Source organism: Telmatherina bonti (assembly GCF_933228915.1).
Source record: "Telmatherina bonti genome assembly, chromosome: 2".
NCBI classification, from domain to species: domain Eukaryota; kingdom Metazoa; phylum Chordata; class Actinopteri; order Atheriniformes; family Telmatherinidae; genus Telmatherina; species Telmatherina bonti.
In genome coordinates, this window is record NC_136620.1 from 34036514 (window position 1) to 34048751 (window position 12238).

The window sequence follows — 12238 nt, forward strand, 5'->3', positions numbered from 1 at the left end:
GGATCACTTCATCTGAGAGTGACATGTTTGTGTTCATTTTAAATGGTTAAAAGTTCATAAAGTGTTGGGGAGCGTCCGTGCAGAACACTAGCAAATGTTTTTTATGTTGAAGGCATTTAAGATGTTCTATATCAATAAAACACTGTATTTTAAAGCAATATTTAATACAATTTAACATTTACTTTGCCTATCTGTTTATGTAGTACAAAGAAGACAACTCATTATTCAGTCATCAACTTTATTGATTTCAGTGGAAGCCTCGAAAATAAAATAGGTGGGTCTGCTTACAGCACGCAAAAAATGTGCAAAAAGAATGAAAATATAACAAACTCTCCTTAGATCCGATTATGGAGCAACAGGAAAGTATTTACAGGAGAGCACAATAAAAATCCAAAGAACTGTTTTATTAAAGCACAAAAAACTTTCTGAGACTAATAAAAAGAAACATTTGAAAAGGAAATTCAGGGAAAAGATTAAAAAGGTGAAGCCGGTCGAGTTGTGTGAGCAGGCAGTAATGGTGATTCACAGGCGGGCTCAAAGGTTTGTTCAGGATTTCTCGCTATTAAACAAGTTAACTCGGCATTTCATTTCAAGAATGACAAGTCCTTTTAGAGCAGTTTTCATTTCCTGGATAATAATCTGCAAACATTTACTTTAAAAAAACACATCTGTCAACTCAAAGCAGGATTTCAGATGAACAGCCATGTCTGTGATTTCATGGCCTCCTGTTCAGCTTGTGGTATTTCTCATCTTATACCAACAGAAAGGGTAGAAAATTAAAAACATTTCTTTCAATATGTACATGCAACAAAGACGTAAATGCATATAAAATACCAACACTTTCTATCCTTATGGAGTGTCACGGTTTTTTTTTTTATTTTTATGAGGCATCATGCAGATTTGGCAAAAATTTATATATTTATAGAAAAGAAGAAACAAAACAGTCACTGTAGTATACACACTTCATTGTCAAAAGTCGACAACAGGCATTCACCGTTATCTACCACAGGAAAATATAGCAACTACATTTTAAATTATTGATTTTTTCTTGTTCTGTCTAAAACATCAAAGTGAGCATCAGCCAAGTCCTGAAATTAAGTAAAAAAAAAAAAAGAAAAAATAAATTGTGACAAACAAGTGTTCGACATTCACAATTACACATCCAAGTGTAGACAGACACTGAGCTGCATGTTGAAGTTATCCGTGCTAACGCTGCTGCCATATTTTCTAACCACCACCGTCCTGCTGCGTGACTTTAAACCAAGGAGAAGCTTCACGGTTCAGTGTTCACCAAGTCTACATTTTACGTGTGTGCGTGGTGTGCAACTGCATCACAAAAACAAACTTTAAAAAAATGTGAAGGAATGATTATTCAGACTATAAACAAACCGGCAAAATAAAAAAAAAAGTGTTGAGAGAGAAAAACAAACAATCCAGCAAAATCATTTCTATTTTTTCCAACTTGAGCAGAAAAACAGAACAGTAAAAGACTCCAACGCACTTTGACCCCTGTTTTCCACCTTTACATCAGTCCACCCTCCCCCACTCCTGACAATGGTTTACCGCCTTCAACTGTGTCCCACTTCGTCACTGGATCACCAAAAGTCCAAGTTCATCTAAATATGTTTTTACAATTCAACAAAGCCTTCCTAATTCCTAAACATTTGTGCTTTTTCTACTCTTTTCCAGATCTATGTAGTATGTTCTTACAGCTGTCGATGCGTATCCCACAATCCACTGCACCCCGTCATTAACGGCACTTCTCAGTCCTTGCCAATTAATTAAATGACAATTTACAATTCTATTATATCTAATGCATTTATTTTTTATTTGTATTTAGGTAGTCACTGCATCCTGTTCACTACACCAAAGGATAAATGACTTTGGAAGATCCTATTTGTAGAAAAGAGATGTCTGATAAACAGAAGTCGTATCCTGACAACCTGACACTCAGTATCTGTCGCAGCTCGGCACAAACTTGTCGCAGGAATCTGGCTGTCGTTGTGTTTGCTGCAGTTTAACATCTGTCTGAATGTCTAATAATCAGTTTAGTTCAATGGAAAGTAATTTTCTACGTGCAGCATGTCAGTTTTCTTTGACTGATGAGATTAAGTCTCATTTAAGATGGAGGCACAGATTCAAGAGTCCACAGAAGGATCCAGCTTTGGAAATGGGGCACAAGTCTAAATGTGTTGTTTGGAGGGGGGGTGGGCAGTGGGCTTAGTCTGGAAAATGTGGCCCCAAAAATGCTCTAGTCAGAGTCTGATTCAGAGTTGTCCTCAGGTGGATCACAGAGAGTTTCTTCAAGAGGTGCTAGCGTCCCATCTGGCCGGACGCCCATTGGCCGAATCACGTTCTGCCTGTGGAGGTGAAAATAAAAACATCAGATTCACTCCGATTACACAAGCTGCAACCACAAAATCCTGAATGTGTGACTGTTCTTTTATATTTTTTTTTCTAAGTAAAGAAAATATGTGGCAAGAAACTATGCTCAGGCTCTTTTGTACCGATGGGACGTTTTAATGGGGGCTTTCACTTCTATGTGTTTTCTCTCCTTTTCAAACACAACTCAAGGACCCTCACACAGACCCCCTTCCCCCGTTCGTGGACAATCGGCCCTGTCTGGCCATCCTACCTCCCTCCCCGCTCTCCTCCTCTCCTTTCCTGTGGCAGTTTAATTACAGGATCAGTGCTCAGCCTAATCTCCTCAAAGCCACCACTGCCCCTTCAAGCTAATCCAATTATACCTGTACTCCAAGATGATTTATCTGAAAATTATCCATCAGATTTAACAAGAAGCATCTGCATTACCTGACAGATTTAAAATCCATATGGCCGTGTAATTTCTTCCGATTCAAACTTAAATGTGATTTAGTCAGAGAAAACTACTTTAAGTTCCTTAAACGACGGTGGGGCTGTGGGATGGACACTTTCGGTGATGCACCTCTCGCCTCCCATCAAAGTGAACAGGTAAAATGTACACTGGCACTACAAAAAAAAAAAATAAAAATACAAACAAAAATGTGCAACACATCTCCCAATTAGAGCAAAAAGAAATTTGCCTCTTGTCCTCAGAAGTTACAGAGGACTTGGAGTGTGGCAGGTGTAAGGGGTGGCGGGTGCAGAATATGTGCTAATTGGAGGACCAGCTCCGCAGTTAGGGGAGCACATTCTTGCAGGGCGCTACACAATCTCCTTAGCGTCTGTGCTGATAGAGGCACCTCTCTCATCACTGCATCTTTACTGGGGGAAGAGAAGAAAGGGGCTTTGACAGGAATCTTCTTTTTTTTTCTAGGCACACGTGTCTCATTAAAGCTCAACGCCCTCTTTGGAGCAACTATGACAAAGTCGGCTTTCTTATGTCTGCGCATTTATTCACCCATGTCTCTTCCTCTTTATCCACGTTCCACTAGAAATTGTTTTGTCTAGTTGTGCCTCTGTCTCAGTCCACTCCTTGTCTGGCCGATGATTGGTTCCTCAAATACAAGAGGAATAGTCTGTCCGTTATTAAAAACTTGAATGCGGCACATAAAGAAACCAGGGCCGACAAGTCGACAGTGCGACTGTGCCAATTAGGTGATAATTAATGTGGAGGTGGTAATGATGCTGCAGCGGTATGACAGCAAGCTCCAGCTGAATGCTCCGCCGTGCTGGAAGTTGAGGCTTAATTGAAGCCACATCTACTGACGAGAGATTCTTCTTATGATGAATTGGTTGGCAGGGAGCGTGCTCACTGTCACCTTTATGCAGGTAACGTTAGCTTCTGCTCACTAAGGAAAGGTCAGCACAAACACAAGCAGGACCCGGTGCAGGCGACATGGTGAATTATAAGAACATGAAGAGGTATTGCAGCAGTTGTTCTAAACAGAGTAAGCACATCAGAAGAGATGAGCCTTTCCAGGAGAAAGAGTCATGACTCCTGCGGTATTTCATGCTTGTGGAGGTTTTCTTTCTTTAAAATCTCTGAATTAGTTTGCCGTGTTCATCTGCTGGACACAGAAGCCCTGTTTGATGTGATGACTGAAATTATGTTAACCCGTTCATGCATATATTTATAATATTTAATTTATCTGGTATTTTACCTTTACAGACATTTTTTTTTTTTTTTGTTTATTTGTGATATTTTGAATTTTTTTGGATTTATTGGTTCATTTTAATGTATTCTATATAATAATCATAAAATATCTAATCATAAAATATATAAATATCTATTTTTTTATTATTTAAATCATAATTATATTATATATATTATTTTCTTTTCCTATTTATCACAAAGGCAAACTTGTATAATTACAATGTACGCATTTATGTTGATTTAATTATATTTAAGGGAGTGGTAATGTATTGGATGACTCACTGAGTTGGTTAATTTCCAAATAAACCATCCTCACTCATGGATATGCATGAAAAAAAGCTTATCAACAGATGTCCGCTTTAGTGACCACTATGCATTAAAGGATTATCGCAATTCCTTCTCTTAATCCTACCACTCGACTGAAACTCTCCATTTGTTGTTCTTGTAGGTAGCATAGGTTCCCCTTTTCTTTTGGGGATCAAGAAGTTGTGGTCATGTAGCCTACCAAATGTCTACCAATATTCCAAATGAAGACCTGGATGAAGGGAACGCTTTCCTCTGCAAAATGCAGGGGTAGGTACCGGGATTGGGTACTGTGCTGGTGTACTTCAATCCTGACTGTTTATCTTTAAGCATTTTTGCAGGAACAAAATGTGGAGAAGAGATTTGCACTCTCTTTCGCTTCAGTGCATTACCTTGACAACTTGTCAAACATATTAGCCAGTTTCTCTGCCTCATACTCTTTCTGCTCCTCGGTCATCTCTTCAATGGGATTCGGCATTGGCTCCTCGACATGACCAGTAATAGGGTTGATGCTGGGAAAAATTATTAAAAGGCTTTAAGTACAGCTAAAAACTCATTCATTTGAATGTACTGTATAGATGTGTACATAAACAGCAATGTTCTAACTTTTTCCAGTCTTCTAAATAAAGTTATATTGGTATTAATATTCCTTTCATTTTCGTGCTAGACATCACTGTCTAAATCATGATCATGTCAAGTCTCCTCACACATTCTAATAGGTGATCAGAAAAGACTCAGAATAAGGATAATACTGGAATATTACTGTTAATGATAATGTAGCCACTGACTGACACTCACAAGGGCTTGGCAGATTTGTATTCCTCTGTGTCTGAGTCTTCATCTTCAGAGTACTGAGTCTCTCCTCTCCCTCCAGCAAGAAGTCCTCGAGCCACAAGGAGCCCTGCTGCATTTCCATATCCAGTGTACTTCAACAGGTTGTCCACTTGAGGATGACGACACATACACAGTTATTACCGCTTCATGACAGCCACACTCAGAAGCTCCCACTTCTACAATTAAAGTCTCCCTGTGAGCCAGACAAAGCTCATCTCCACTCACCGCTTTCTTTGCAGAGGACAAAAAGAAACTCAGCAGCCGTTTGCTTCACGCCCATGTCCACATGTGTCATGAGACGAACCAGCTTGTTTCTGATGGTGGTGCCAATTTCTGGCCTGATCTTCACATCTTTTAATGGCGGAAGTACCTGAAAAAAAAAACAAGGACTTATCTTTATGTCGCAGCTTCAAATGTCCTGTCATGCGAGCCTCACCACTGCTCACACATTATTGTATTTAGTGTAATGGCGGTGGCTTTATTACCTGAGCTTTTATATATCTACGGATCTCTCTGTGGGCTCTGGATCCTTCAGTTAAAAGGCTGAGTACCGGAGTCAAACCCTCCTTGTAGTTGGAGCCCTGCTTGGGGGGGTGACACATACCAGAAACAGTTCAGTCTGCACATGCTGGATAAATGCCAGTCAGGATGATGAGTACAAGTTTAAAAAACAAAGTCACATAAATTAGATCACATCTGTAAACAGAAGATCAACTTTACCTTGTCGAGTCTCTTCTCCATGAAGTCTAGTAACACCTGCACTGCCTCCATGTTCTTTCCTCCATATTTCTCTTGTCCCCCCTGGACAGGCACGTCGATCAACACATCCAGGCAGGACACAGGCAGGTTGTTAAGCAGGTTTACTGCATGGCTGGGGACAAAACAGTGCCTTTTATTAAAAAAAATGGCATAAATCTTCATGGAAATTATGGATTTTAACTGCTAAACTACACATGAATACATGAACACAAACTATTACTGTTATAAGCATTAAATCAATATATTTATATTATATAATCTTGAAAGACCTTCTGCAGCCCATGAGATACAATTTAATTATGCACTGTATGTCTGCTCCTCAAAACGATTTCTCATGAAGAAGACTGACCCTCTGTTTTGCAAACAGATTAAACTACGTTCGCTATTTTCCAGATAAAAACACCCTTGAGGTTCTTTTCCCACTCAGTGTGAGTTTTTCCAACACTCTTAGTGAAGTCACAGTCAGGTCAGTCAACAGGTCAAACTCCCATGACTATTTCAGCCTCCAGCCGGGCGGTTCAAGAGGGTCATCCGTCACGTTTACATGTTTAAATTTCAGGCCACAGACACAAATTCTTGGGATTCCGGCATTAAATTGTCCGTACAAAAGAAGACACTGCTGCATTAAAACAGCTTTTAGTTAATGAAGCATCCAACAACTAACATGCAGGTGAATTTCCAGTGTGTCCAGCTAGTTTACCAAGAGGGAGATGTACTTTGTAGTCTGTGTACTTTTCTATGCAAATCAGTTTCAGATTACACTTGACCATAAAGGACCAATATTTACTCTAAGTTGCAGAGAAACAGTTTGGTGCCACGCCATGTCACGTTTTTGAGGCCTCACTGAGGCTGTAGGGCAAAGAATGTCAGTCAATGTTGAAGGTGTAGTTCACTGAAATACATGTGATGAGCAGTGAGGAAAAGATTCCTGCCTGTGGGCTTCTTCTGTTTTATCCTCTGTCTCTGTTTTCAACATCAGCAGGTGACGCAGGATAGCAGCAATGAGGCGAAACTGATGGTCATCCTCCTGTCAAATCAAGGATGGAAATATCTCTTTACACACAGGACAAATTTGTGCTCGAAGCACAACAAAAAAAACCCATTTAAAATAAAACTACATGGACTGTTTGCTGGATATAAAAGCAATAACTTCACAAACTGGAATTGAACAACTGAATGAAGCATAAAAAATCTATGATGGATCATCGCTGAGAAGGAGGTCTGGATTTTTAGAGGGAGAGCAGGGACAAATGTCTGCTGAGGAACTAAAGTTAAGGCTGTTTGAACTTACATTGGGGTAGATGCTGCTTTTGAAGTTCCCTGTCCCTTCAGTCCACATTGCATGTAACATCACAAGCATGTTTTAATGTGCCATATTCTTAGACAAAAATGGCTACAATTGATGATGAAATACAACCTCTAATGCAGCTGAAAAAAAGTCATTTAAAAAAAGCCACTCTAACTACAGTCAAATAACAAAATATTCTTCTAAATGCCTCACTCAATGGCATTTGGACTACAGATAATGCACAATCATACTCAAAACTCTCAGGGGCATAGAAAACACTTAATGGCAGCTGGAAAAATAGATTAAATTAAATCCTATAATTTTCTGTAAAACAGCTGAAGATGAAGCAGAGATTGCTTCTGCAACAGGGTTGAGTCTACACCTAAAGATTTCTCTGACAAGATGTGAAAGCCACACCTTTTTTATGCACCGAAATACACAGTAACAGGGATGGACTCAACAGTGACAAGGATGAAAAATAAACCAATATGGCAACATTACACCACTTTAAACACTCACTTCATCACGAGCTTCTGACAATGTAAGGTTGAACAAGGCTTTAAGTGCTTCCATCGCTCGCTCATTATCCTCTGCAGGCATGGGCAGGCTCTGGGGACCAGGACGGGCAGCTTCATAGGGGCCAACCCAGCGAACATCCAGGGTGTGTTCCAGCACCTCTGTCAGCAGTCTCACAGCGTGCCACTCTCTCCTTAAAACACCTCTCACATCAGGTCGGAGGGCAGACAGCAGGAAGAGAAGGCGCAATGTGAAAAGGCCCACCTCGTGTCGCCATGTGTGCGTGGTGCGCAGGCTGGTACACAGGCCGTGAGCCAGTTTTACATCTACACAAACCTGCTGAGCAGCAGGACTGTTGTACACAACATTGCAAAGGCACTTTAAAGCCTCCACCACAACCCTCTCCTCCTCTTCCTCTGACTGTGTGTTTTCCTGAGCGCTTTTCTGGTCAGTATCCTCCTCCTGTGTGGTGCGTAGCCTTGCCATCCCTGCCAGGATCAGCATGCCTTCCCTGGTGGCTACAGGTGTCAGGACACGCTTATCTCTGGACAGGATGCGGAGTGTCTCCAGACATGTCCTCTGACAGCTGGGTCGCACCTGCCTCCCAAGAACTGTCAACACACTCTGGCACAGCTTCTGCAATGACACAGAGTGAAGAGAACTGTCATTATGGTACATCAAGTCTCAGTTCATCCCTTAATAACAACCTGATCAGGTACATACAGTCCGCAAGGTCTCCTCCTTTTGCTCAAACGTGAAGGTCCGTGTATTCTGAAAAAGGAAAGATGTTGATTAGTTGGGGGAAAAAATACCCTTTGCCATGACACACACACACACACACACACACACACACAGCTACGCATATCTAAAATACATGTTCAGATTAAATGTTAAAAACACCTGATGTTAAATAAATACATGTTATGAATGACTAGCAGTCATGAAGTTGCTAAGATAGTGTGTCTTCAGGCAGTGTTAGCACATTAACTTTAGGTTGGTGGTTTAAACAGCGTGTCATGATCCAGTCAGTCTGATTCATTTACAAATTTGGTGTGGGGTGTAACTAATAAAAATCATTTCACAATCCTAAATATCAGTTCAAACAGCAGGTGAGATATTTAGCTAACTCAAAGCTATCTGTTATGCTAGCTAGCTAGCGTTAGCAGTCCCGTTTGTTATGGTTGGAAGAAAAAAAGGAAAGCCGCGACTCACTTCTCGACTGTATTGTTGTAAAAGCTTCTCTGTGTCCTCGTCGTTTGCACTTTCAAGCTGCGACAATATGCTGTTCAAATCCATGATGGATATCTGTGCAACACGGCTAGTTAGCTTAGTTTTGACGTTACCAGTGACTGCTGCGCAGCTAGCTGGCAGGCTAACAGTAAGGAAACTCCCATGTCTCCATCCGTAGCAGGTCTGTGTCCTCCTCACACTTCATCCACGATGCAACGTAGAAATACAATACAATAACTATCAGCGAGCTTGAAATAAATAAGAAAAGAAAATCACTAAGAATAACCAAATTATCTAAAGTGCTTAAATATTCACATATCTGAGCAGTAAAACACAAAAATATGTAGGAAACAGCGCTAATGGAAAAGATTCATGAGCCTGTTTAATATATACAAAAAAAAAAAAAAAAAAAAAAAAAGGAAAAGCAGAAAAAACAACAACAAAAAAACCCTCTTTCTCCAGTTTAAAGTGGAAGATAAAAAAAAAAAATCTTGCTCATAAAGGAGCTAATCTAAAGAAAAATTTAAAAAAAAAAAAAATTGTTTTCTGTCTGTTTGTGTTATGTTGTATAAAATGAGACTTGATTATATGCTTGGACATATGCCTGGACATTATACACACACACACACACACACACATATATGTATATATATATATATATATATATATATATATATATATATATATATATATATATATATATATATATGTATATATATATATATATGTATATATATATATATATATATATATATATATATATATATATATATATATATATATATATATATATATATATATATATGTGTGTGTGTGTGTGTGTGTGTGTGTGTGTGTGTGTAAATATATATGTATATATATACATATATACACCTTTTTCCGCATATCTGGGGTTGGTTCACAGGGGCAGCAGCCTAAGCGGGGAAGCCCAGCCTTCCCTCTCCCCAGCCACATTTGCCAACTCTGCGGGGGGATCCCAAGGCGTTCCCAGGCCAACCGAGAGATATAATCCCTCCAGCGTGTCCTGGGTCTCCTCCCAGAGGGACATGCCTGGAACACCTCACCAGAGAGACGTCCAGGAGGCATCCTGACCAGATGCCCGAGCCACTTCAACTGGTTCTTCTCGATGTGGAGGAGTAGCGGGTCTACTCTGAGCTTCTCCCTGATGACCGAGCTCCTCACGCTGTCTCTAAGGGAGAGCCTGGCCACCCTGCGGAGGAAACTCATTTCATCTGGCTGTATACAAGATCTCCTTCTTTTGGTCATCACCCTGCTCATGACCATAGGTGAGGGTCGAAGCATATATCGACTGGTAAATCGAGAGCTTTGCCTTCTGGCTCAGCTCCTTCACCACAACAGAAAAGCAAAGAGTCTGCATTACTGCAGACGCCACACCGATCCGTCTGTCGATCTCACGCTCCATCCTTCCCTCACTCACGAACAAGACTCCAAGATATTTAAACTCCTCCACTTGAGGCAGGACTTCATTCCCGACCCAGAGAGGGCAATCCACCCTATTCTGGCTGAGGACCACGGTCATAGATCTTTGGAGATTTGGAGGTGCTGATTCTCATCCCAGCCGCTTCACACTCGGCTGCAAATTGCTCAAGTGAGAGCTGGAGATCACGACTAGATGAAGCCAACAGGACCACCTCATCCGCAAAAAGCGGAGACCCAATCCTGCGGCCACCAAACCGGATCCCCTAGGCTGTGCCTAGAAATTCTGTCCATATAGGTTAAGAACAGAATCGATGGTGGAGTCCAACCCTCACTGGAAACAAATCTGACTTACTGCCAGCAATGTGGACCATGCTCTGACACCTGTCGTACAAGGACCAGACAGCTCGCACATATACACTTTTTCTTTGGAGGGGTGTATTTATTTACTACCATTTGACATGTCAAAAATGAATAAAGTATTACATTCTGTCTCCTACTATCTATTTGGAAGGGCAGAAGACAAGTATCAGATTGTGTTTAACAGGATTTTGAGAAAGTATTTTACAGTACAGTGTTGCAAAATGCCCTGTGATGGACTGGCAACCTGTCCAGGGTGTACCCTGCCTCTTGCCCAGAGACTGCTGGGATATGCTCCAGCTCCCTGCAACCCTTAATCGGACTAAGCGCTACGGACAATCTGCAGTCTATGCAGACGACGAATGAATAAATGAATGTTACAAAACGTCTCAGAAACTTTTTGTATAGAGTATGTCAGGTTGGGCTTTATATAGTTAATATTAAAATTTTCATTTATGCGAAACAGCATTTACTCTTAGATCATCTTAATTTTGTGTTTTATCAACTAAGTTTAAGCACTTGACAGGATGCATTACTAAAACTAAACATGGTTGTTCGATAGTCACTTTCTAAGTGATGTTTCGGTGAAATCAAAGTTGAACTCCTCTGGTGGCAGCACGTCTGACAGCTGACTGGATCCCTGATCTTCCTCTGAGATCTTTAGCGGATATTGATGTTGACACTCAGGTCAGGTGATTAAATCACAATGAAGGAGAGACATCTTTTTTTTTTTCTTTTTTTAAATAAGTCCTCTGCATTCAGTGTCTCAGTTGTGAGTGTTGCAGGATTTCAGAGAAGTAACACAGAGGATCCCCTTTCTAATAAATAAAAACCCTGGCAGGGGTCAGAGGTTAAAGGTTATGGGACTGAGGTGCAACGACCCCATCACAGCAGGACATGCTCTCCATGGAAATGTAGTTCTTCCTGCAGTGTTGCTCTTCTGCTTCCGTCCCTGTCCTTCGCTGTGTTGTTATGCCGATTCCCAGAGTGGGAAGCAAATAAAACAGCTCAGATGACTGCAGAAAACGTACATCAGCATTAAATGAATTAGATGTGGGGGAGATCAGAAATGAAAAGTTTGACTTTAAGCATATGTGGAAAATAACTTCAGTTCATTTAAAAATATTTTTTTCCTGTTTAATTTTGTTTTTAAAGAGCATTGCTACATAAAACTAAAGTCCGGTGTAAAAATAGCAGGACTATACTTCAAGACTTCGCTCCAGTGCTGATACTACGATCATCATAAAAGAATGTATTTTTTCATTTCTTTATATTTGGACTTTTAGAGCACCATTTTGAGGATTTCTCCACAGACAGAAAAATGAAGACATTTGACAAGAGTTACTGTTTTTTAAATGTGGCAGTATATTTCCCACATGCACATCAGTTTCAACTGTGATAGTTTAAGTCACCACAGATGCTTTCCAGTGCTTTTT

The 12238-nt window shown here is 40.4% G+C and overlaps 1 protein-coding gene across 1 annotated transcript; it reads right to left on the minus strand.

The window, feature by feature from the left end:
• Positions 1-261: 261 nt before the first annotated feature.
• On the minus strand, positions 262-9116 carry ric8b (RIC8 guanine nucleotide exchange factor B). The gene is made up of 10 exons (XM_079250853.1): positions 8988-9116; positions 8499-8546; positions 7779-8411; positions 6904-6998; positions 5933-6083; positions 5698-5793; positions 5438-5582; positions 5177-5321; positions 4771-4890; positions 262-2360 (listed from the first exon to the last, which is right to left on the minus strand). Exons 1-10 carry the CDS (start codon positions 9069-9071, stop codon positions 2252-2254), a joined length of 1626 nt encoding a protein of 541 aa, XP_079106979.1. The 5' UTR covers positions 9072-9116; the 3' UTR covers positions 262-2251.
• Positions 9117-12238: the final 3122 nt, after the last annotated feature.

Excerpts from the sequence above, each read along its gene's own strand:
- ric8b (XM_079250853.1), bottom strand. The coding sequence starts at position 9,071 with ATGGATTTGAACAGCATATTGTCGCAGCTTGAAAGTGCAAACGACGAG. Across the intron at positions 6,084-6,903 it reads AAAACAGAAGAAGCCCACAG|CCATGCAGTAAACCTGCTTA; the intron begins GCAGGAATCTTT and ends TTTTGTCCCCAG. Across the intron at positions 5,794-5,932 it reads TGGAGAAGAGACTCGACAAG|GGCTCCAACTACAAGGAGGG; the intron begins GTAAAGTTGATC and ends CCCCCCAAGCAG.